This window comes from Sarcophilus harrisii, chromosome 6, assembly GCF_902635505.1.
Source record: "Sarcophilus harrisii chromosome 6, mSarHar1.11, whole genome shotgun sequence".
NCBI lineage: Eukaryota > Metazoa > Chordata > Mammalia > Dasyuromorphia > Dasyuridae > Sarcophilus > Sarcophilus harrisii.
In genome coordinates, this window is record NC_045431.1 from 118,793,208 (window position 1) to 118,821,003 (window position 27,796).

Here is a 27,796-nt window from a genome sequence, read left to right on the forward strand (position 1 = left end):
TATATATATATATATATATATATACACAGGAAGCTCTTAGAGCTGGACGGAGTTTACTTGGGAACATTCCCAGGAGTTGGAGAGGAGCACTCTGGAAGAAAGCCTACAAGCCCTATCTTCGAGGCAAGAGAGATTCATTGTATCTTCTACCTTGGTGCTGGCTGAATTCGGAAGGACAAACCTTGGATTTGGAGACATTCTGGCGGAGCTCTTAGAACCAAGCGGAGAGATAGGCCTCTGAGCTAACCGGACTATATTGAAGGACACAGTTAACTAATGTCAAGTGTGACCAAATTCTTGGGGAGGCATTAATTATATTATTATATTTATATGTATATATATATATACATATATAATTATACCAGAGTTCAATGAAAATGCACCCTACTTCTTTAGTTATTTTAAACATATTTATATGGGTTTATTATGCATATTTAACTGACCTAATTTTCAAATTTCAAAAACCTAAAGAAATCTAGTCTTTTCCCCCCTAGATGTGTCATAATAATTGAAAAAAGACAAACAAAAGTTCAGATAGCACTATAAAGCAAGGTTATTATTACAATCTACTGATTTGTAATAGTCTTAAGGAAACAAAATTTGAATAGACATGTTATCTTGATTATATTTTTACATGTAACATCATTCTAAAAACAATTTTAAATAGGATAGTAAAGCATATAAAGTATTACTGCTTTAAATGCCATCAAGTTACTTTGTTAGCTTCAAAGATAACATACTTGCAAAATGTAACTAAATATATGCATTACTTTTCTCCCCTTCCACCCTCCCACTCAGCTGAATTTGCTTCCTTAATGCAATTCTTCAATTGGTAATAAAATCAACTCTCAAAATCCATTATTTTTGATTTAGAATAGACATTTCACTATGACTGCCCAAAGCTATTAATGTCTTCCTGTGTACATGCCTGAGGGTGAGTGTGTGTGTGCTCCCTAAGCATCCACAGGAGACACTTAAGCTTTTGGATAAATAGTAATTGCGTCATATCCTTCTGGCGGGCTTGTTCGGGCTCTTGCATGGGTTTCACAGTACAGTTGTCCTTCCACAAAGAAGTAACCTTTCTGTTTGAGATTAAGGTTACAGTCAGCACACACAAAGCACTCTGGATGTCTATACTTATCACGTGCCTTCACAACAGCCCCACTGTTAATAAAAACAAACAAACAAAAAAAACAAAAATAAATAAATAAATAAATAAACATTACAGGATAGGGAGTACCCTACAATTAGGCTGGGTTCTCTTTTTATTATAAGAGAAACAATTAACCTCCAGCTGTAAAGATAATCTTACACAACTGTGAAATTGGAAACAGTTGTATGAAAAGACTAAGATAACTGTAGCAAATTATTAATCCCCACCCAGGTTAAGGTTTCTGGTTGATGTGATCTTTGGAATTAATTATGCTCAACAGGGGTCAACTTTAATTTTTTTTAAATAGCTGTATCTCAGATAGCCTAAAGAAATGATTTCTGGAGAGACTGAAAGGATACATTGTGAGATTTCCCAAACCCCAGTTCTTTTGAAAGTGAGACATTGATAAGAAAAACACTTAAATATCTTTGGATGAGATTCTAATTCTGGCTAAGGGTGTGTCTATAAAACATAAATCTTTCCAATTATACTGTATGGGGTGGAGGGAAGGTACTAAACGATTTTCTTTCTCTCTTTCCACATAAAATGTATAGACCATACTAATGCAACAAAAAGTATTGCTCATGAGTGATCTTTTTTCTCCTGTGCAAACAAGTTGCTAAGGTATTCAGAATAAACATGTTTTTGGTGCTGCCCTGGGAGTAATCTCTGCCTGTGTTACCTATCTACCTCTGCTCTTCTTTCTCCCATTTTTGGTTACTTTAATTCGCCATCCAGTGATGGATGGATGGCAGGATGGTTAAATGAGTGAAGTAATAGATATCATGTCTGAGAGAGAAACTATTAGATTTTGTTTGATATGTTATTTAGAGTATTAGAAATCCATGGGAGAAAATGAACATTCCTGATGAAACCTAAATCGACTGCTACATTTTAATATATGTGTTCCTTACATGCCTCTGCAAAGCATAATTTGCCTAACTTTTCTTACAGAGTTTATGCAGGAAAATTAAAAAAGACTCTAGACTATATTAACAAAAACAGAGTGCTACTTGAAGTAAATTTTGTGATTATGAAACATGAGGCTAAAAATTCTTTGGAACCAACTTTTAAAATGAGACTGCATCTCTGAAAACAGTGGAAGTCATAACGACTGCTAGACAAATATTTCTTTTACATTTTTTCAGCAATGCAATACACATAGAATTAAGGTTATATTCATTTCTTTTTTGGTACAGTGATTTTAGAGTGGATAGAGCCCATCTTGGAGTTAAAAAAAAATAACAATGTTAAAGTCCCATATTTGATACCTACTGGCCACGAAACCCACTTAGTCCCTTAGGGTTTCCAAACAGTCTTTAAGATTAGAAGTAAAACAGTTTAGGATCTACTTTGGTAGAGGCAATTTCCTCAAAAAGAACTCTCTACATTAGGCATCTAGACTAAAGTAAAATAAAATAAAGCATAAAAACCAAAATAAAACCCGACCCAAACCAACTTTACAAATCTAATTAAATGTTACTTATTTCCTTTCATACTTGCATATATTTGGACACTTTGAATGAGCTGAAATTTCACTGGTAACTATGGCCTCATCTACTGATGTAGGTAGAAAATGTCAAATTTCTTATAAATTGTCATAGCCAAAACCAAAACCAACAAATCAATCAACCAACCAACAAACCCCCTCCTGCTAACCCTTGATGGGTAGCCCTTAGGGGACGGATCAGTTTTATAGAACGTGGCCAGGTTGCTCTTCAGATGTGTACATTTTTCATTCTGAACTTGATATTAATCTTGTCATAGCTTCTCTTTTGCTGGTGTATACCTTTCTAGAACCAATGGTTACCTCCATGACAAGGATGAACCATTAGAGGAGGGTTACCATGAGGATACTTAGATATATATATATATATATTATAGGGGCAGTTAGGTGGCACAGTGGATAGAGCACCAGCCCTGAAGTCAGAAGGACCTGAGTTCAAATCTGGTCTCAAATACTTAACCATGTGTTATGTGTGACCTGGCTATGTGACCCTGGGCAAGTCACTTAATCCCAATTGCCTCAGCCCTCCCCCCCTAAAAAAGATATATACATTATAAATTCATAAAGCAGCTGGGTGCTGCAGTAGATAGAATGCATAAAATGTCAGACAGGGAGACTGGGTTCAAATCCAGCCTCAGCTACTTCCTATCTATCTGACTTTGGGGGAATCACCTAACCTCTGCCGCAGTTTCCTTAACTATAAAATTAGGATAATAGTACTTACCTCTCAGAGTTGTTATGAGGATAAACTAAGATAATAATTGTGAAGTACTTTGTATACCTTCAAATATTATGTAGATATTAATGATCATTATTATTATATGAAACAGAAGAAAGTAAGAATTTCTCTGAAACTCAAAAAAGTCCTTCCTTGGTGAAGATTTATAGTAAACATACAAGTCAAAAAAGGGAGACTTACACAATGCCACTTCCACATTTGTCACACAGTGGCAGCTTTTGTCCACTCCCAGCACCAGCATGAGCTTTTGTGACAGGGGCTCTTACACTTCTTGTCCCAGCAGGACGGTCATCTGAAAAATCAAAGCATATCCATTTATGGCATAGAAGTAGCTCTGCAAATTCTTTGGGGAAAACACTAGTTGCTATTTTAAAAAGATTTTTTTGGTTCTAAATTTTCTCTCTTCTTCTAGCCCTTTCCCCACCCACTGAGAAACTGAGAAATACAATACCCATTATACACTTATTTTCACATTAGCTTTGTTGTGGGTGAAAGTCAAGAAAAATAAAGTCAAAGAAAACATGCTTCAATATGTGCTCAGTGTTCATCAGTTCTCTCTGGAGGTGTATAGCATTTTACATCTTGGGTCTTTTGGAATTATTTTGATTTATTGTCTTGATCAGAGTAGCTGAGTCTTTTATAGTTGATTATCATTACATTTTTGCTGTTCCTGTGTACAGTGTTCTAGTTCTGCTCACTGTACTTTACATTAGTTCATACAAGTTTTTCCAGGTTTTTCTGAAACTATCCCCTTCATAAGTTCTTATTATACAATAATATTTTTTAATCACAATCATGTATCACTTGATGAATAGCCCTTCAATTTCTAATTCTTTGCTTCCATTAGAAGAGGTGCTATAAATATTTTTGTGCATGTGTGTCCTTTCCCCTTTTTCTTTGCTATTTTTGACATACTGATCAAGTATTAGTATTATTGGGTCAAAGGACATGCACTGTTTATATAGACCTTTGAGTAGTTCTGAATTGTTCTCCAGAATGATTGAACCAATTCATAGCCAGCTGCTATTTTTGAGGTATTTTAACCTAAAGAATTCCTGTTTTGTGCATAGACTCTTATTTCTAAATAATTCCATGCAAAATAGCTTGTTTTTTAAATTTAGGAAGAGAGACAGACAAATATACAGATCTAGAGAATTAATTTAATCTGCATTAGTAGAAGATGTGGGGGAGAAAGTGAGGCGTTTACCCAATAAGGATATTGGAGACCAGAGAAAATCAGGGAGAGTGTTGGCTTAGTCTTTCTTCATGGACTTTTAAAAACTGTATTGTCAATATGATTGAGTCACAAATCATCCTTTTAATTAATCTTTTTCTGTTTTTGTATCCCTAATTGAGGGTCCATTTCGCAGCTAGCTGACTTTTGGAAAGGATCTAATATTACAATTTGTATGTTAATAAATTAAGGCATTGTGTAGCCTCAAAATGACTCCTCCAAAAAAAAAAAGGATAGATCTCTAATTTTGGAAATTCAAGTATTGTGGAAGACAGGGGTCTTCCCTTTTATTTCAGGGCAGGGACTTCATCAATACATCTTACATTTTGTGTTCTCACCGAATTTGTCTTTTTTACAGATACTGAGAACAGACTTATTGCAATACTTTTATTTTTTAAAAACATGAACCTGATCATTCTCTTACCATCCCTTTGTTAAAGTAGGCTTTCCATAACCATCCATTGATTGTGGATACCATTATCCATGAGAATAGATTTATAAATATATCTGAGCTTTACCATTTTAATAAAATTTTTTGGCTTTATACCTATTGGATTTCTATACAAGACATTTTAGAACAGTCAAAAAATCACTTACATCTTTGTATTTTTAAATAATTATTATTTGAGGTCTTATGAAGCATAATATCCCCCTCTAATAGCTGAAAGCCTTTTATATAGACAGAAAACTGATCTTTTGGAATATGATTCTGAATTTTACAGAATTTGTTATTCACAGTTAGCTAAAATTGAAAAATTTGACAAATAATTATAAAATGAAAGATATCATGCTAGACTCTAGGGACTTAAAATTAAAAAAAAAATCCCACCATCATTAATTTATAGTAGTTTACTATTTTTTAGAGGAAATATATAAAGACACCAAAACTATAGTGTAGAATGATTGGAACAAAAGACATCTTAATGAAATGTTCCAGGAACATAATTTTCACCTGGGAGCATCAGAAGATGCTTCATGGTGGAGGAAGCATCTAAGATGAGCCTCTAGGAAAGAGATCTTTGTCCAATGAAGATAAAGACCTTGGGAGCAGGAGAGTTCAGGGAAAGATCCAGAAACACTTATTGTTCAGTCTGATTAGAATATAGAAATAGTGGGACACAATAATGTGACAAGAGGATTGAAAGCAAGTTAGGGACAGGTAGCAGAGGGCTTTAAATGTCATATCTTATTCTACAGGCCAGAGGTTCTTAAACTGTAAATTATAACTATTTTAATACAATTGTTTCCCAGGTAATAGTATAGAATGATTATATTTAAATTACATCATTATGTTTAATATTTAAAAACATTATTCTGAAAAAGGGTCCATAGAGTTGGAGTCTGCAGACTACCAAAGAGTCTCTGAACTAGAGGGTCCCTGGTCCCTCAACTAAAGAGCCTGGTTGAGAGTCAGGAAGATATGGCTTCAGGTTCTATCTGTGAGACATACTGGCTTGTGATTTTGAGGAAGTCATTTAGACTCTGAGAACCTTAGACAACTCTTTTAAGACAACTCTCTCTGTAAATTATAGAATAGTTGCAGAACTAAATAAAAAAAAAGTTTCCTTACCCATTATATTGAAATCATAGGTTTGGCCAAAAAAAAAAAAAAGTAGAGTTACTCTAATCTTTTTAAGCAGTGAAATTACATAATCAAAGAAATAATGTCTTGGTCAGAAAAAAAATCAGATGTTGATTTTCTTTAGTTGTTGCGTGAGATGGATTTTTAAAAAAATTGTTGCCTATATACTTTTTATTCTCTTGTTTTCTTTTCCTATGACCAATGCTACCAATTGCTCACCAGGGTCATCCACTAAATCCTGGAGTACCCTAAAAGAACCTGATTGGCGTGGCTGAGTAGGTCCATCTCGATTGTCATGAAGCATCCTATATACATCTGACTGGGGAGGCACAGAGGCTGTTGATTCACTAAGAGGGAAAAAAAGGAATTGAAGTAAAGAAAGGCATTAGACATCTCAAGCAGTGCACCTTCATTAAGAAATGACTACAACACTCATAATCCCTGAGTAGCATATATTGATCATTATCTTCCGAGTGATCCCACATCAGCAGCAAAATGTCATGTGATCTCATCTATCTTACCTTAATAATGTCATCCAATAAAACTTATTCATTCTCCCCCAAAGCTTTGGAGATTAGACATTGTCAGAGTAGTTTTGTTACTGATAAATATCATGATGGAGGCAGCAACATTACAAAATTTTCAGCAAAATTCTGTCCATGTTTCAGAACATGATGAAAATAAATGGAAGCTCTCAAAACTGACAGAATCTGAGCTCTGAAAAGACCTTAGAAGTTATCTAGTTCCTCCAATTAGGAGAAAGGATGATGTAATAGAGAAAATGATGGATTGGATGTCAGAATGTCTAAGTTTGGAGCTACTATTTAGCCGATATTACCTTAGGCAAAATAACAGCCTCTTTTGGTCATAGAATAATCTATTTAAGTTGAAGTGAATTAGACTAGATGATTTCTAAGATCACTTTCAACTTAATAAGACCTATTGATCCTTTTTACAACATCCTTGACAGAAGACATCCATTATCTTACAAAATTGCCAATTCAGGATAGTTTCAATTGTTAGAAAATTTTTTCTTATGATAAACTAAAAATTGCCTCATATAACTTTAATTTCATAAACATTCATTAGTATGTGTAGGTCACTGTGCCAGGTATCTGGGATATAACCAGGGTATCCTATTAAATATTTAACACTCAGCTTTCTGAAGTTAAAAAAAAGTGCCTGCAACATACTTTAAAGTTTAATCTTCATAATTATCATGTTCTCCATTGTTTTCTTAAGTCTAGACAATCAACATGACAATAAATCAAGTCCTGATTTGTCCTTTGAGTTATAAAATGTTAACTTTGAAATAGAAATGTCTCCTGCATACTTCTTGATATAAAGATGAAATCAGGCACAGTTCCCAACCTAAAAGAGCTTAAAAATCTAGTAGAGAAAATAAGCCATGCACAAAAATAGCTACAAATCAAATGGCAAAGTGAGGTCAAAAGTGAATTTAAGTACCATCAAATTTTTTTTTTAAAGGATATCATTTGGGGGAACTGGGAATGTTTCTTGCAGATAGTGGGTTATGAGTTGGGCACTGTAGGAAAGGGAAAGATGTCAACAAGAAGAGAGAGAGTAGGGGAGGGAGTGTCTTTCAGGTATATGGGAGAATATGAGTGTAGAAATAGGAGAAGGAAGAGTAGTCCAGTTGATGGGATGTGAGATATGTGAAGGAAAATGGCATGAGTTAATTTTACAAGGTAGGTTCAAGCCAAACTACAGAGGGCATCTTAGGCAAGACTAAGCATTTTAAACTTTGTTTAGGCAACGAGTTAAACCTTTAGAGCAGGGCAGTGATGTTATCAAAATAGTCCTTTAGAAAGGTAACCTAGGCAGAAGTATGGAAGATGGATTGAATAGAAGAAAAACTGAAACATGAAGAAGCTTGAGGACATTATTTGAATCATTCCAAAAGAGAAATGATGAGGAACTACTTTGGAATAGAGGCAGTGGAGGGGAGGAAGGAATGGATTTGAAAGAGAGATCTAAAGTGGGGGCAATAGCTTTTGGAAACTTGAGTTTGAGTGGGTATGAGTGGGGTGGAGTTGGTTAGAGAGAAGGAGAAATCATTCACTAGTCCTAGTTTTGTCTTCTAGAACAACACAGTATAAGCCCCTCTCCGTCTTACATGCGGTTTTAAGCTAAACATCCCTAGTCTCCTCAGTTATTCATCAAGAAAGGTAATTATATTTTATATTATATTGTCACAATTGGACTTCATATTTCAGATGGAGTTTACCCATCAAAGAATGCATTTGAATTTGCTTAATCTATACTGGAGCTAGAGATTTCATTGGTTTTCTTTTTCCCTCCCTTCCTCCTTTCCCTCTTTTCCCTCTCTCCTTCTCTCTTCCCTCCTTTCCTCCCTTTCTTCCCTCCTTTCCCTCCTTTCCTTCCTCCCTCTCCCTTCCCCCTCCCCCCTTTCTGCCCCTATCTTTCTCTATGTTTTTGTCCTAAATTAATCAGGTGTATCCCTACCATTGTGCCAATGAACAAAGGGAGCCTTGGTTGAATTGACACTAGGACAATTGCCAGATTTGCCTTATTTGTCCCCATTCTCTTTTTCATTTGCTCTCTTTTTTGTTGTCCTTTAAAAAAGAAACTGAATTCTAATTCCACATTCAAGTCCTCAGTTTCTCCTTACTATTACTTTGCTGATAGTCATAAGAACTATCTTCTAATACTACTTCATGTTTAATCTTTTTTATTTTTTCTTCTGGAAGCTCAGAAATGTTGATGATCAGCTAGCCTAAGAAGTAGCCAAGGAAGAGCCAGTGTAGGAGCCAAGAAAGGCTAGTAGTGAGTATCCAAAAACAGTTTGTCAGTTGTATGACTTCATAAGCACTCAAATTCATTACAATTCTGGATGTGACTATTACTGAAGTGGTTGGTTTTTCTACTATCTAGTTCTGATGCAAATTAATATGTTTGCTGCCTCCCTGAAGGTATCCTTGAAGAAAAGTGACTCTATTCATCTATGGCATCATGGCCTTATCCAAATCCCAAGACTATAGAGCTCATATGGCTATCACAAAATAATTACAACCCTTTGTGACAGAATAATTATGTGCCAAAGAATATTAATTAATATTTTAGGTTTGTAATCTCAGGGCTGTTAGGAAGAAAAATCAAGTATATTTAATTTCCCAGTTTTTCAAAAAAATTCTCCTGATATCTCCTCAAAGTATAACTTTCTAAGATTTTTTATATTAGAGATATATTTTACAGTAATACAGCTTTTATTTTTTGAATATTCACACTTTGGACCATGGGTATCCATGACAATGTTATTTAGAATTCTATTTGTAAATAGTTCTGTGACAAGCAAAAATGAGGGAAAAAAATGCAGCATTGATGATTGTTTCAAGAAAGTTTGACTAGCTGTACATTTAAAAAAAAATTATGCCTTTCATTGATTACAGTACTTTGTAAAATGACCAAATTCCTAGTCTGATTAGGGTCACTTGCCATTAGAAACAGCAGCATCCTATAGAGGCAATGAAGCTATTATCTAGAAAAATATTGTCAAAGGATTTTATTTTGAAATAGTCAAAAAGCTCTTAACTAAAAAGCCAGGCAGCTGGTACAGGGGTAAGCAGGACAATGTATTGACTCTGATTGCCTTTCACTCATTGGCTTTATCTTTATTACTTCTCACAATTATCTTTCAATTTTGAGAAACTCATATAAGTCAATGTGAAAACACATCATCACATATGACATCCTTCATGCATTTTAGTCAGTGTGCATGCAGCCAGTCAGTCCATGCAGCCAGTGATTACCTCATTGGGGGTGTTTCCCCTAGGGCTGTAGAAACCTGACCCTGCAGGGTTTCCATAATATTGTCATCTGAGTACAATTGCATGGGTGTATTAAATTGAGCATGAACAATCTTCACACCTGGAAGTTCCATTTCCAAGGGAATGTTAGGGGCCATCTTGGCAGCAACTTTCAAGTCACCTGGGCAAATAGTGCTAACAGTACTGATAGATGAAGGGGTGCTACGTCCGCTGCCACAATCAATGCCGGAGGGAGTGCTGCATCCACTGTGTTAATAGTAACCGGTTATAGAAAGATGACCCAGAAAATCAGAGTATACAGACACAAAGTAGAAGAAAGAACATATGCAAAGACGTTAAACAGAATTGAAAAAAGAATGGAAGAAGTTAATTACAGCAAAAACAGTAAAGCAAAAGAATATTGATTCCAGCCCAATCTGAAATTTTTTTCTTAAAGGACAGGAACAATAAAAGGAATAATGGGGGGAAAAAACCTAAAACTAAGGTTTTACTTTAAGATTGAAAACTGAAAGTAAATTAAATCAGAGGAAACTACTAGCACTCTTTTTACATTGCTTTGCTATGAAGTATTGGTTGAAAATTCCAGGAATTTAGAAGAATTATTTTTTTTGGGGGGGGGAAATAGAATAGAATGGGATTTCTTCAGTTTGAGGCATTTCCAGTGTGGAAATTCCTTTCATTGATGTAGATCTTTCTCATCTGTGAATTATGGACTTAGAAAATTAACTGGCACTGAGAGATTATAACTTGCCCACATTCACAGAACTAGTATATATCCGAAGCAGAATTTGAACCCAGATTTTCTGAACAAAGTTCTCAAAAAGAAATGCACACTTCTATTCAGTGAAAAGACTAAGCAAAAGCAACAGAAATAAATGGCTTCAAACTGCTTTTTCCATTGAGGATGAATATTTTAAATGATCCTTTGATGAAAATTAAACTAAAGAGGGATTATGAACTAGCTTTCTTTTAGGCTGGGCATTCTTTTGCAATTCTGAATTGCCACACTTAAGAAACAAACAAATAATCTTTCACAAATGGTTACTAAGCATAGCAGGCAAGAAAACCTGTTTAAATATTTTGTATTTTCATCTGTGATTAAAAAAAAAAAAAAAAAAGAAAAGAAAGTTTGGACTCCAGTTGGGCAAGTCTCTGGTGCAATTAAGTTGTTAGTGGTTGAATTTTGAGATGTTCTGAAAAAAGATATTTTTAAAATCTTCTGTCTCTGATAGAGCTATATTTTTAAATTTACCGAATATAGTTTTACTTGCTGTTATTTTACAATTTTAGGTTCACTAAAGAAGGGCAATGTCAACAATTTTGTAACAATACAGTTTTTTTTGGTGGCCCTTTGCATTTTTTTTAAAGGTCTTTAAACAAAGTCTTGATGTACCAATAGCTTAAGCTTCATGTCCCAACAAACACAAACTGTGTTTAAGAAATTACCCTGAAGAATCTTTAGAAAATTCAGATAACTGGCTAAATTCACTAAGTTTCATGTAGGTTGCCAATTTTATAACATCAGACCATGCATTTAATCCAAAAGCTGCTTCTGCCAATTTTAACATTTTGCAGTTACTTCTAAGCATTAGGGACTTGTGTAGAAGAAACTTTCTATTCCTACAGAATGTCAGCAGGCTCCTCCTATGTTCTAACTTCTAATAGAGAGCCAAAAGGTCCAGTCTGAATGATCCAAACTTTCTTTTCCCATGTTTGGAGTCCCATGCGTGAATTTTGGGAAGATGTAACATGAGATATTACCATCCTAAACCATGGAAATAATTTGAAGACTTTTCTACTGAAGCTACAGAGTCATTTCATAGACAGTCTTACCATCAGAATCAGAACGTTTAGTTTTGGTAGAGGCTTTAAAGAGATTAGGCAAGTAACTCCAAGGGAAGTAAAGGAATTTGCTTAGGATCACAGTGGTAATAAGTGGTACAACCCAATTTTAAATTCAGGTCTTCTAATTCAAAAATATAAGCTTTTTTGCCATATCACATTTTTGAGAACTCATATCATAGAATCATAAATTTAAAACTAGAAGGAACTTAAAAGCCATCTAGTTCAATTTCCTCCTTTTACAAATAAAGGATTAGAGCATAGAGAGGTTACATGATCACTTGGTTGAAAGTCAGAATTTGAACCCAGAGCCTCTGACTCTCAATATTGTACTCTCCCCATTGAACTATGCTGAATGGTTTCCTTTATACATGTACTCCCTCCCCCACCCTGATATTTATTTTCAAACAAAACATATCTCAAAACAAATGCGAAGTTAGCTATTAACTCAATTTCCATTCAATAAGCAATGATAATTGTGTACTACCAGAAAAATTCTAGCAAATTTGAAAACAAGGAGCCAGTGCCACATCCAGTCAATAATTAATCAATCAACATTTATTAGTCATCTACTATGTGTCAGATTCTGAGCTAAGCATTGGTTGTTTTCCAGAGCCAGGCAATAAGTGAATCGATAAGTCACCCCAAACCTGTATACTGCTGGCAGAAAGCAAAATGATAGATGATTTTTGAAAGAAAACATTGATGAGTACATTTTATGAGGAAAAAAGATCCTATTGAAGGATTTTTTTAAATAATAACATAATTATATAATAAAAAGAAATCTATTCACAGAACTACCTAGCAATGAATAGTACAATTTTAATATAAGTATTTCTGTGCTTAATGAAATGTATGTCTCAAGTATCTCACAATCAACATTCTCTTGGGAACTATATTAGAAGCTTTTGCTATCTCTCTTCTCTCTAGAACTATTAGGCTACTGCTTAATCTTAGCCAACAAACCATAAACTGCAAAAGATATGTTTAGCCTCATTTGATAAATGTCGATAATTTGGAAACTTAATTTAGATTTGTTCATTGTATAAAAATGTTAAATTTTGTAGTGGAATGAAGTATGTTGGGGGTTCACAGAATGAGGTTTTAGTTTCAGTTATAATATTTATTAGTTGTGTAACTTTAAGGAAGTCATTTAAATGCTCCATGCCCCATTTTCTCATCTGTAAAAAGAGGATAATTATATTTTTGAAAGCATCAGTAATATGGCAATTAATATTAACAGAGAGGTGGTATGGCATAGTGCATGGATAGCTAGTCTTGTCTGTAGCATATACTGTTGAGTGACCTTGAATGGACAAATCATTTAATTTCTCAGTACTCCAGACAATTTTCTAAGGATATGAGTTGTGGAACACTTGTTGATCTACATTGGGAGGGAAGATTTCCTCTCTGATCCTTCCTTTTACTGTTAAAATCACAGGTGCTATGCAAAAATATATATATAATTAATAATAATCATAATTCTTAAGTGTTTATCATGAGCAAGATAATGTACTATAGTATAAAGAAACATAATATAAATAATTTGGGGATTATAAATATAAATAAATTGGGAATCTTCATCTCAATTTTCTCTTCTTTGTAGCTTAAATTAGAAAGATAACAATTAATTCTTTCATTTATTCTATATAGGGACAGCTTAAAATTAGGATAACAAAACTGTTGTTGAAAGTGATAGACCCGCCCCAAACCCAACTGGTTCTCTGTACCCAGAGCTGTCTCAATACTGAATAGATAATAGGACTTGTATTGCTAACCTCCTACAACTTGAGTTGACTTGCTAGAGGAGCTGGAGTAGATTTTCTATGTGGTCTGCTTTGATCATGGCTGTGTTGATTTGCCATCACAAAGTGAAACTATAGCTTATGAAATTGTTAGCTAAGGCTAGCTGAACCAGTTGCTTTTAACCCTGGGAAGATCTCTGAACTAATTATACTTTTACCAAGAGTACTTTGGGATGATAGCTCTGTTAGCTTCTTATAAACTGAAAAGGCTGTGAAGGGTCTTTAAAGTCATAGCTACATGAACCAAACAATCTAGGAAGTGAACAGATGTATTCCAAAATTTATGGCTTTTCAAAGACTATCCTCCAATGTACCTCTTCCTTTTCATTTCTGCCTTCTGGATTCCTTTAAATTTTAACTAAAATTCCACCTATTACAAGAAGCCTTTCCAGATCCCTTGTTAATTTCAGCACCTTCCTCTGTTATTTCCAATCTATCCTATACATAGCTTATTTCTATACAATTGTTTGAATGTTGTCTCTTCCATTACATTGAGAGCTTCTTGAAAGCTGGGACTAATTTTTTGCCTTTCTTTGTATCCCAGCACCATGGTTGGCACATAATAGGTGTTTAATTTATTGCCTGATTGATTTATATGAGGTGATATGGAAATGGAATAGGTATCAGGATAATAATTCATTGGATATAGATGTGCTGCAAATTTTGCCAACCAACTAGAGTTGTTGAAACTTATTGAAAAGTCTTTCAGACACATAACTTTGAAAAATTAAAAAACTCTGGTCAATGATAATGATTAACAATGAAGTATACTACCCACTTTCTAAACCAGGGGTCCTCAAACTACTGCCCACGGGCCAGATGCAGCAGCTGAGGATGTTTATCCCCCCTATTTAAAAAGTTTGAGGATGCCTGATATACTTAGGGTAATGATTATGGTGTTTGGAAACTAGTCTTCAATATTTCTGGGTGTGCCCATGAAAACTTTAGGAGTACTTCATGAAAATTATATAGGAAGAGGGAGAACTTCCTTGGGATGCCTTCTGAGACTCATTTGGAAGTAATCATTCAAAAATTTTTGTCCTGGTATAAATTTATATAAATATAATATTATGTTTAATATATAATATTTATATTTTTGCTGGGGCAAAGATTATACAATAATATATATATATGTTTATATAAATATAAGGTATAATATACTTAATATATTATACATTCTCTTTATATAAAATACATTCAATAAATAATGTATTGAATAAAACATGTAATATAATATAAAATATATGTTTTCTATATGTCCATGTGTGTATGTATATATTCATATATATGCACACACACACATACATACATACAGTTGTTAGGATGGGGAGAACCCATAGAATCATTTTAAAAAATTGATTGTTTCATGTAGAGATAGTTTTAGATTGAGGACCTAAGCATATGAGAAGCATAAACAGGCTAGTATAAAGAATTCTGAACTGAAGTTGGAGCAATCTTAGAAATTCAGCATTGTGATAATGAGAAAAATCACTTAATTTACCTGACCTTCAATTTTGTCACCTGTAAAATGGTATAATAATTCCAGTGGTATCTGCTTCATAGCATTGTTATAAAAATTGTATGAGCTTCAATTTATAAAGTAATTTAAATACCAGATATTATATGATATTAAAATTGTAATATATTAATAATTCTTACCATTAATTAAATAGTACAATGTTAACATTTTATAATAACTGTTTTTCATAGTATATTATATAAATATGTTAAATTATTGATATATAACAGTTAAAGTATTACTTTATGTCAAATTTTAATTTATCATATTAGTTTATGCTATTACCTATACTGTATTTGTATCTTTAGTATATACTATGGAAATTTAATGTCTAGGTAATGGCAAAAATCATGAAACCATAAGAAATTGCAAAATACAAGGGAGTCTATTATAGTCACAGTGAAATATATATATACATATATATATAATAAAACTAGTTAGTGATGGATAAGATATTTGAGAATGACAACCTTGTAATTGTAGAAATACAAGAATGTAAAATTTATATAATTACAGACATGTTTAATATAAAATGCGAAATCTATGTGTATCTATGATGAATTTTTTTGAGTGTATTACCTTCATAAAGCTAAATGTGCATATGTATTTAAATAAGTGCATGACATTATGCAACTATTGTAAAGTTATAAGTGTCATTTTAATGGGCAATCAGCAATGCTACGCTAAAAAATTCCAAAAAATTAATCTTGACAAGTAAATTAAGGAAATTCATGAGAGCATAGACTGATAGTTAATAATAATTACCATATGGTGCTTTAAGATTTCCAAAACACTTTACAAATATCATCTCAGTTTATATTCACAACAGTCTTGGGAATTACATGTGATTAACCCCATTTTGCAGATCAGCTACAAAGTTTCCATGGTATTATGGAATCAGTTAAGACTATCTCAGTGCTATTTCTGGTTGCTTGATAAAACAACTAAGAGAAAAGAGACTAGATCATGAAAGTCACTGATATCCCTACACTTCTCAAGTTCTTAACACAAGGAACTGGTGGCTTCTATTTTGGGTGTAATTTGAAAAGACTCTTATCAATTGTAAACATTCCATTTCCCTGTTTAGAGAACTCTGTTAAGGCATTCGGTCAGTCTAATGTGAAAATTACTCTATCACCCATTTTAGTCCAACCCATTATCCAAATAATTTCCCTATTCCTTTTCTTGAGCCACTTCTACCATTCCCCTTTTGGATTCAACACTAATAGACATGTACTAAAATGTGAAAAATATTATGGATACTTAGATGATCTAGAAAAATGAAAATTGCTTTTTACAACAGGGACTAGAGCTTCTAGTAGGGCCTTCCCAAAGGTATATGCGCCTGTAAGAACTAGAGATTGGAGTGATATGGTTAGAACGTGTGGAAATTGGTAGAATTATATTTATAATAATACAAAAATCCTTCTTACTGTGTACTACCTGGCTTCCTTACAATTTTCAAAGATGTTTCCCTTTTCATTTTTGGCTAGACTTTTCTGCCCAGTATCATGTATACTGTATGACTCAGAAGGTCAAAGTATTTTAGATATGGTCTCCAAATGTGCAAGCTCCAAGTTTTTAGTTAAAAATATCTGTGTTGATAGCTGAAAATTTCACAGCTCCATAAATATCAGTATTTACTTTTGAAAAGGGAGGTTATTTCTATGCTAATTTTTGAAGCAAGCATTTTCCTCTTTAAATAAACTTTAAAAATGAGCTCATGTCACTCAAAGACAATGTCAGAAACCCTAAAATCACACTTCTCAGTAATTAGTAAGAATTGGTTAAAACAAGCATGCATTCCCTAGTGCACACTGGTAAAGCTTATGACCTGCTTCGGCCTGGGAGAATGAAAGGTTTGGGCCGAATATTGTGCTTGTGTTCGAAGTAGTTCACGTCCTATAAAAACAAAGGATTAAAAAACAACCCCACAGATTAATTTTAAGACACAATCAAATGAACTTAAATTTTATTTATTTTTCCCCAAATTGGATACTTGAGATACCTATATGCTTTAAAAATTATAAATACTAAAGAAAAGTCGTGAAATTTTTATGACTATGGGAAAGATGATGGTCTAAGTACCATGTTTTCATCATGTCCAGATGTTCAGATGTATGGATGCTTTGGGCACTTGAACAATAGAGCAGTGCTTTGGATGAATATCTATTCAAATATCTGATCTGATATGAGTTTTCCTGGAAAACTCAGGAAAAAAAAAATTGGACAAGAGCTGGACTTTTGGTGCAAACGGAACAGTAACATCAACATCAAAAACATAATTGACAGAAGCTAAGTCAATACTTACTTTTGAGGTGAATTAGGAATAAGACCCCGAAGCTGTCCATGCAGTGCATCTTGAATATTGCCTGAAGAATAGAGCCCAATTGGCGAATTATAGGAGGAGCTCACTACCTGCCTTTTGTCATCGATATTTGCTGCGGCAACAAAAGGCTGTGCCCTTCTGTTGTGAGCGGTACCAATAGGCTTGAATTCCTGTACGTGTTGGGCAGACAAAATACACAGAGCCACAAATACATAAAGAAGCTGTTAATGTGCAAAAATTGATAGCCCCATGCTTGTTAATCTTGGTATCTTTGATATCTACTATACCATTTGTGGACCGATACAAGAAGAAGCAAGTAAACATCAAAAAATTTTGTGATTTTTCCATACAATTTTACCTAGTAAATGGAAAAATCCAGTGTCATCTAGTATCTAGTGTCATCTAGATACACTAATGGCAAGAGGACAAAGGAAGTGACATGGTTACAAAAATCATCCAAATGCTGTTATCTGTTAGCACTATGTGGACTTCTTTCATGTGTACAATTCTTTTTTATTATTTGTTTTCATTGTTCTCTCTCTCTCTCTCTCTCTCTCTCTCTCTCTCTCTCTCTCTCTCTCTGTGTGTGTGTGTGTGTGTGTGTGTGAGAATTGGAGTTAAATGACACACAGCTAGTAAGTGACTAGTATCTGAAGTCATATTTAAACTCAGTTCCTCCTGACACCAGGGCCACTGTTCTATCTACTAAGCACCTTAGTAGCCCTCATATGTAAAGTTTTAAGAAATTGTTTGGCAAAAGTTTGTTGTCAGAAAGGGCAATCTGAATTTGATACAATAATTATCCTATACATAAAAATCCAGTATCAAGACATTTAACTAATGGAAAATTAATTGGCAGAAATCTAAGTATCATTTTTAAACCAGTTGAGGTAGGAGAAAAATTGTTGCATTTAATGTCTGATGTCTCCTAAGGCAGGTCAACTCTGGGTCTCAGTTTCCTCATTTATATAAAGAATTGAATCTACCAATGCCCTTTCTAGCTCTAGCTTTCTGATTCTATAAAATGTAATTAATTATGGACCATTTAAACTAAGGTTTTTATTCTGATTCAGAATAATTGCTATTTCCTCTAGTAGGTCTAAATTTGAGGGGGGAAGAAGGAAGGTGGAAAGTTTAAATTAACATCTCCCCAAAAGCTTTCTGTTCTTAAGTCTAATGAAGTTAAAGTTTCTTGTACTACCTTTTTAAAGCTGCTTTGTGTTTTGGCTCTAGCCTTGGAAGATTTTTTTTGAGAAATATTGCACATCTATTGTAGCACCTGAAGGGCTGTATATCAGAGATAGCAATTTCCCACAATGTGCCAGTCTCTAAGGAAACAAAGAAACAGATGAGTCTTGCTTTGATAATTCCATAATTGGAGTTTGAGTCAGAATCATTTCCTCAAAGAAGCAGTGTAATTTGTGGGGGTTTATTCTTTCTTCCCTTCTAGAGCCATATTGTTGTTATTTTCCTTCAAAGTAGAAGGAAATCATTAAAGCTCACAAGAATGCTATAATGGATGGGGGCCAGTTCCCATCTAAATCTTTCCTATTCTGGCACAATTAATAAGATAAATTTTTATAAAAATATTTTCATTCATACATTTTAAATGGACAGTAACTATATCTACTTTTGTGCTGATTTTATATTGCAAAGTGTTGTAGAAGTCTGCCAAATGTTTGAAAAAAAATATTAATCCAAAGCATACATCTTTGTCTCATGACAAGATGGGAGAAAAAGCACTAAGCAGCAGTGGAACTCTTAGCAAGTTCCACTCTTTCTCTTGTTATAGGAAATCTCTCCAACTCTCAGATAGTTGTGGGTGGGATGGTGACTATCTACTAGAAATAAGAGGTTCCCTTCCCTGGACTTAATTGTGTTTTGAAAATACCACAGATATAACTCTGAAAAGAGGGACAGGAACAGAGTTGGGAGGTACCTTCTTCTAGCTATTTCTAAATAATACATGCATGCCTTTGACAACATACTTTTTGTATCTTTAGGAGGCCAGATGGAGGATGGTTTTTTCTAGTAGCAAATCCCAATATACTGAGGAGTTCAGTTTTAAATTAAACATCTCTGAGGCCTTGGAATGGACTATTTTTTTTGCCTCAACTTCTTCTTCCTAGCGTCTAGTGTTGACTTGAACTTTTTGTTTGTTTGTTTGGTCTGTACTTGTTAATTTACCTGTGCTTCCTCTCCCAGTGGAGACTGATAACTATGAAGTAACTTTTAGTCTTGGAGAGCTCTCTGAGGCCATTGAAGTTAGGTGATTTGTCCAGAGTCAAAGGGTCAGTTTTTTTCTCTTATGCTAAGGCAAAATCCTTATCAATCATGCCATGATGTCACTACATTAAATCATTAATACAGATGAATGACTAGATGGAGCTTAAGACAGTTTCTGAATCCTAACCCCTCTAGTATAATGGCATACAATGTTTTCAACACATGCAACTTCAAAAGACTCATCTTTTACTCTGCTCATGTAAGAGGCACTGTGGTGTAGTAAATAGAATGTGGGGCTTGGAATGATAAAGGCTCAGGTTCAAATCCTGCTTCAGACGCTGCATTACCTAGCCAATCATTTAACCTCTTTGCCTTATTGTCCTTAGCTATAAAAGAAAGGGAGGTGGACTTGATGGCTTTTAAGTTCTTTTCCAGATCTAAATTTATGATCTATATATAGGCATTATTACATTCTAATCCTCACCAACTCATGGAACTGCCCTGATTATTAAGAAAAAATGAAAATAATTTCTTCATTTTTCTTAGTATTAAACATAAATAGTACATTTTGGCTGTAGAACCATGGGTTTAATCGCTCCATATTATTAGGCAATTCTCTAAGATTTGCTTGATTGAAAATTTGCTTACATCCATGTAAGAGGGTATTTACTCCCTGGGAGCCATCCTCCACCTCCACCTCCCCCCACTTCCCAATAAAATCATAGCTCATAGGGTAATAGATTCAGAGTTAGAAGAGACCTCAGATATCACCTGTTCCCACACCCTCACTCTATTGATAAGAAAATAAAGCTCAGAGAGGTCACTAAGGAAGTGAGAGGTAGTATTTAAATTCAGATCTTTTAATTCTAGAGTCTTCTATAGACAAGACTCTTCCTTTCCATTATACCACCCCACTTCTGGACAAAATATTTTTAAAAAATCACAAATAGATGTATAATTTATTGAAGTGAGGACTCTAAAGGTCTGGGAATTAATGACAAATAATTAAAATTAAAGATTAACTTTATAATTATACAAGTGCTTGGACCTGTGACCTCACTAACATGGAAACTCTTTTTTACTCATGTAAATTTGCAACCCTCTATAACTTGAGGTCTTATAAGTTGCCTGGGCAACTGAGATATTAACCGACTCATCTATGAACAGCTAGCCCATGTTAGGAGGAGTATTTGAACCTAGGTCTTTCTGATTCCAAAGTCATCCCTCTCATTAGTATGCCAAACTGATTAATAAAATGATTAAAGGGTGGACAATATGAACTGTTTCATGTGGAAAGAACATTGGACTTGTAACACAAGAAGCAACTTAATAGCTTGTATAATGTTGGCCAAATAATTTAATCTTTTAGGACCTCATTTCCTCATATGTAAGATAGAGTAAGACATGATCATCTTTTGGTTCCTTGTAATGCTACAGTGGATGATTTTAGAAGCCACCTAAGGAGAGTCAAACCAGGGTACAGAAATTAGCTAGCCTCAGACTGGCTCTTTGAGAATAACCATTTCATGTATATATATTTTCATATACATACATATATATTGCAAAGGGCTAATATAAAGAAATTGTATAGTCAGTTGTTTTTCTACTTATGCCTTAAAATTTATGAAACAATTTGCAATTGAAATATCAGTATTTAAAATTAGATATTTACAGAGAAGTAACTATTTACTGAAAAGAAATATTTAAAAATATTGCTTCCTGAGAGAAGTTAGAATTATCCAAACTACATATTGAAAAGTCTAGGTCACAGAAAAACAGAATAATTTAGCATTGAGGTTCACCATTCTGATTACTTTTCACTTTATTGTTGACAAATAACTCACCATCAGATAAGGCTCCTAACAGTTTAGTGAAGTGGGCACTAGTGTTAGCTTTATGTTACAGATGAAGAGAGTAAAGATTGGAGATCTTAAGTGATCTGGATTTGAACTTAAATTTCTTATATCTAAATCTAGCTCTGTTTCTAACACTTTGTCTCTCATATCAAAAAGGCACACAAAAAAAAAGAACAAAATCATTCTATAGTTAAATTAATTTTATAATGTTATAGTTCATTGCCCCTTTTGCATACCTTTTGTTCTGAACACATTAGTAAAACAAAATGTTTATAGCAAAACAAATAGCAGGAAAAATAGTCCAGCTCTTGTGTTTGTCCAACCTAAACCAAAATTTTCAAGTTCTTATATTTCCTAGTAGCAACCCATGAGTTTTTACTTTATTTTGGAATTTCCAAATATTAAGTGATGAAACAAAAAGGAAAATGAATGGAATACCATCCAAAACACTTTTTTTTTTTTTAAATTCCCCGAGCAAAGGAGACTGTTGGTGTTGGAGAAAACTAGCACATTATTAACATCCTAGCACAAATTTGGCTGAAGACTCCTCCATTGTTCTTCACTTTTAATTGGAATGACCCAATAATTCCAACCCAAATAATTTGTTTGACAATGCATGTATGATGAAAATTGATTTGATGATGAATACAACAGCATATTATAATTCTTAATGGCAAATCTTAAACAACTAAACTAGAGAAGGCTGATAAAATGTTGACTCAGTGTTATGGAAACTACTGCATATTTGGATGTTTGAGAATGCTCTCAAGCCATCTTCTCTCACCAATCTTTGGTGTGCAATGATGGGAACGTAATTGTGAATGCTTGTACTATGTATGCACCTAAATTATCACACCATTTCAAATGAAAGATTCTTTCTGCTAGACTTTTCCAGATTAATTGCTTCAGTTCTTCATTTCACTTTCCACGTACAGACTCGGCTTTATTTTTAGTCAGTCAGTCAGAGTATCAGTTAGCATTTATTAAGTACCTACTCTGTATGTGGCAATATGTTAAGGAATCATCTAATAAATGAATAGGTTTCTCTCTTGATGCTGTTTAGTCTCCGTCATTTGATCTTGATCAAAATTAAGTATAACTTTGGTGCCTGAAAATTGTCTTTCCCATACTTGTGAATTAGGCATTCCAGATACTCAAATGACATTTAACAGTGAGAACAATAATATTTGATTTAAGAACATGTAAATAAAGGGGAATGAGGAAAGAATTCTTTGGCTGTATCATTAATGTCTTGCTTTAGAAAATGAACATTAAATTATGTGTAAGGATTCCTAGACAGACTTTCTCACTAAGTAGGAGATTGAACTAAATGACCATATAAGATCTCCTTCAACTTCAATATTTTGAGTCTACTTCAAATATATTTTTACCACTGAAGTTAAGTCTTGAGATATGTTTAACCTTACATTTCTCTATAGGGTATAGGGTAATAATGAAAGAAAGATAATTAATATACTTCTTTATTTTAAGTGTCATATTTTACTTGAGTCTCTTTACAATGTTAGGAAATGTATAGAGAAATAAGCCGAATCATATTAGGGTTATGTCTTGCCTTGTATTGTTATTATTTAGTTGTTTTCAATCAAGTCTGACTCTTTGTGACCCCATTTGGAGTTTTCTTGGCAAAGATACTCGAGTTAATTTGCCATTTTCTTCTCCATCTCATTTTACAGATGAGGAAACTAAGGCAAACAAAGTTAAGTCACTTGCCCAGGGTCACATAGTTAATGTTTGAGTCTGGATTTGAACTCAGGTCCTCCTGACTCCAGTCCTTGAGCTCCATCCACTGCACCACCTAATAGCCCAATATTACACTGGCATTTTGGTGATGGTATCCAAAGTCAGAACCATTCTTGGACAGTTTGAAATTCCATTCTAGAACACTTTATGAACATTTTTGGTCACTTAAGAATTGAGAATTATATATGATTTGGCATGTTCAAAAATAGGCATTCTTAGGTGTGTAGAAATTAAAGAATTCTCTGGGACTTTATATCTTTTGTATATACTTAAATGAATCTGGATCTCCTCAATTTGGATATTATCTCCAATGAGAGACAATGACTTATTCTTGATTGTCCATTGTTTTCCATGTCTTCCCATAAATTCACTACAGGGAGCCTTGTAAAATTGATGTTTATACAATTGATTGAAAAATTCTTTTTACCTTAGTTGGCCTGAACATGATGAGGTCTGGAGAAGTTTAATTCTTTAGTGTTAGGCTTGTAGTAGTTAGGAAAGGAGCAGGAACATATCAGTTATAAACATGTCAAAAACAAGAAGGGTTTGGCTCTAATTGAAGGGAGGGCTGAATTCCTAGAACTTACAAAGTCCAGGGACTTGGACATCAGAGAGGACCTATCTAGGTCTGGCCTATGTATGGGCTTTTTTTTAAATCTGGTAAGTGGAACCAACCAAAGAGAAAATGGAATGCTTACTATGAAATCTTAGAGCCAAGAAGCTGACACCTGCTTTATCTGTAGTGATGGCTGGGACAAGAATGCAATTCATATTCTAGAATACAATTACTTATTGTCTAGATGATGATGATGACTTTTTTAACCAGTGACAATAAGATTTAACAACCATTGATTTTGACTTCAAATATGTATCTTAAAAATTAATTGGCAACAAAGGTCTATTTGACAAGAGCCTTTAATTTGGAGATCTTGTTTTATTATTCACTACCACACAGTGTATATAGTCTTAGAAAAGCAGCTGTTTATCATGTAAGGCATGGAAAATTGATAAGACATTTTAAATAATAATTCAAATTAATTAAACAAATATTATTTGTCAAATGTCTGTAGTATGGAAGCAGTATGACATGGTATAAATAGCTTTAGTTTTGAGATCCAGTTTCAAAAGCCATCTTTGAAATTTAACTCCCTATGGATATGATTTTATCCTCCCTGTTCCTCAGTTTCTTCATTAATAAAATGAGGAGTTTGGATCTCTACAAAGTGAGAGAGTCTAAAGGAACTGCAGGGGACCATCCAATTCAATCTATACACGAAAGGGTTTCCCACAATGACATTCCTGACAGTGGTTGAACAACAACCTTTGCTTGAAGACCTCCAAAGAGGGGGTATTCATCACCTCTTGAACTAGTTCACTTCACTCTTGTATTTACTTTTTGGACTTTCTTTTTATGTTTCTGATACTTATTGCTTTTTCAGTTCATGAAAATCCCCAGAATTTTTCAGAAAAATTGTTTTCCATGAAGGCATCTCCATCTTATTCTAGTGAATGTGGTTTTAGGTACCCAAGAGCCAATCAATACCTAAAGAACTTTATTTATTCAATTCATTAAATTCATCCCAGTGCTTCAGCCTGTCAAGATTCATTTGGATAATAGATGTTTCATCCAGTATGTTTCTTAGCTAGTCTTCTTAGCTTTGTTGCAACTTTGATGAGCCCATCTGTTATCAATATCTTTATCCAAATCATTGATAAAAATGTTAAACAGTACAAACCTAAGCACAGATTGAACAAAGTAGGCATTTAATCACTATTTGTCTGATTGGTTGAAAAGTTTCATTCATTATAGTTGGCCTGCGCATGGAGAAACCTGGAGAAATTTTTGTTTTTTAGAGCTAGGTTTGTGGCAGTGGCTGAAGAGGCAGCAGGAACATCTCAGGTATAACATGTTAAAAGCAGGTCAGGGCTTACTTACCTCAGTTAAAAGGGAAAGCTCAACTTTTAGGGTATACCAAATATACTTATTTGGGGAGGATTACTCTTTTAGAGCTTTGTCCATTAACAACTTATCTTTCGTTATAACTAGGACCAGTTAGTACCCTAGAACAAAAAAGTGCTATCCCAAAAGCCAGGAAGATTCATCTTTCTAGATTCAATTCTGCCTGAGACACTTTCTATCTAGGTTTAAACCTTAACCTTGTATGTATTAGTTTCCTCATCTGTAAAATGAGCTGGCAAAGGACCACTCTGGTATTTTTGCCAAGAAAAATCCAAATGGGATCATAAGGAGTCACATATATCTTAAAATAACTGACTAGAGGGATTCAGTGGTCTCTAAGTTCCCTTGTAGCCCTAAATCTATGATAGTCTAAATGTTCAGCATACAAAACTGAATAAATTGGGTACCACTGACTAAGGAACTTAAAATTTGAATGTGGTAGAAAGAGGAAAATAGGTATTATATATAGAATAAAATAGAAGCAAAAAAGTCTAGGCAAATGTGCTATGAAAAATTTGAAGAAGTGAAGATTTTAAAAAAATTATAAGTATTAGAAATTTATTTAGTACAATGTAACTTACTACACACTTAGGAATTTCACCAAATTATTCATAGGTCACATAAGTCAGAGATACTTAAATGATTAACTTAAAATGTGACCAAGACTAGAAAATCAAGAGAACTTAGTTCTACAAACTGTTAAACTGCTCATAATAAACTTCATTTTCAAATACTGACATAAGTTTATTCATCAAAGATTAGTTCATTTGTATAGCTCATTTAGAAAAGATCTTGTTGCCTAACAAAAGTATGGAAGAAAAAAATCAATGTAAAATAATAGTTCAGTTTTTCTTAGAGACCTATTCTACTTAAACAAACAACATCCCTGATTTTTTGAAGTGTAATGGGGAGGGGGGTAGAGCATTTCATGGCCAAAATTATACACTGATCAAATTTTTTTTTAGCCCTTTCATCGTTAAGCCTAAAAGTAAAGGTTTAACAGATATTTTAGGCCCCTTATTGAGACTAGTCTCCTTAGTCCTCCAAAATTTCACAACAGAAATAGCCAGCTGCCTTCTCTAATCTGGATGGTCACGCCTGGCTTTTGCTTCTCAGCTAAAGAAAACCAAGGGAAAGGAAGTTATTTAGTTTTAAGAAATTTGCTTTGCAAAGAAAGGATTGAACTGGAATGTTCTGATACATTCCTTCTCCTCTCCCATATTGATTTCCTTTGTGGTAAAGTTTTTTTTTTTTTCCTAATTTAATTTTTTTTTACAGACTTTGTAAACTCGGAACTCTGTATGATTTAGCAGGTAGGTCCTATGAAGTTTTCTGAAGCTCAGGTGAAATGAGTTTCTCAGTGTCATAGGACTCTTAGATGAAAAGGTAGTTATTTGAACCCAACACTTCCTGTCTCTAAATTTAAGAATAGTCTATATAATTTTTGAAAGTAATGTTTTTTGAGAGCATGGATTTTTTTTTTTGGAAAAGAATATGCAATATTTAACTCCTTTTTAACTTGAGAAGAGCTAGTTCAAAATCTTCTTTAATGTGGTTTGTACAAAATACTACAAGATCATCAGGTATGGAATCAGAAAGACTCACCTTCCTGAATTTCAAATCTGATCTTAAATGCTTGCTAGCTGTGTGACCCTGGGAAAGTCACTTAACCCTATTTGCCTCAGTTTCCTCATCTATAAAAATTTGAAAGTAACTAGTCTAGGATATAGAACTAATAATAGGAATAAGAACTAATGGAATAACTCCATAGGCTGTCTATCCAATTGTGCCCTAAGATCAAGACAATAGACAGGTATTGTTGATATTCTTGGTTTTTCTTGCACCAATTGCTATATTTATCTTTTTTTTAAAGTGATCCTGGCTTTCACTGAAGTAACTTTATAGTATCTTGGGACTTCTTTGCAATCAGCATATCATTCACAAACAGGAGTACCTGGAACTGATCTATAAGGAATCCCTTTTCTATTTGGAGTCTGCACAAACTATCTTCGATTGTGTTTTAAATTGCAATATTTATAATCAAAGTTTTGCGGAACAATTACTTCTGTGATTCCACCTACCAAGGAATCTTGTATAGTCTTAATATATGAATAAGAAATATTTATTGGAAGAGGTCTTTAAGGTTGCATTTTTTTTCTTGAATAAAAAAGGTTTCTTTTTAAATAATCAGCAAAAAATAAATGAATGGAATTTTGTATTCTTTATATTTCTTAGCCAATTTTACAGTCACAATTCATGTGACTGTGAAGAAGTTTTCTGACATTGACAATCATCTGCAAAGACCATCTATTCCATTATCATAGTTTCATCAATGATGCCTTTAGAGAGATGAAAAAGTAAACAAGAACAGTGATTGTTCATGAATTCATGTTTGACTTGGGGGGGGGGTGTTGTGTAATAATATCATCTGTCACTCAACTTAAAAATCTCTATTGCTTTGAAAGATCTTGCTT

The 27,796-nt window shown here is 33.8% G+C and overlaps 1 protein-coding gene across 3 annotated transcripts in view; it reads right to left on the minus strand.

Annotated features, from left to right (window-relative positions):
* Positions 1-531: 531 nt before the first annotated feature.
* The window catches only part of PDLIM3 (PDZ and LIM domain 3), a 45,886-nt gene continuing 18,621 nt past the window's right edge, over positions 532-27,796 (minus strand). Inside the window, exons 4-8 of one of the 3 annotated variants that reach the window (XM_003773008.4) lie at positions 17,025-17,092; positions 10,007-10,270; positions 6,435-6,562; positions 3,580-3,691; positions 532-1,164 (exon numbers count right to left, since the gene is read on the minus strand). In XM_003773008.4, coding sequence (XP_003773056.1) covers positions 975-1,164; positions 3,580-3,691; positions 6,435-6,562; positions 10,007-10,270; positions 17,025-17,092 — 762 coding nt within the window. In that variant the 3' untranslated portion in view covers positions 532-974. Of the gene's footprint in view, positions 1,165-3,579; positions 3,692-6,434; positions 6,563-10,006; positions 10,271-17,024; positions 17,093-17,501; positions 17,690-27,796 lie in introns of all 3 variants that reach the window. The other 2 variants (XM_031943859.1, XM_003773009.4) reach the window with 2 other exon arrangements.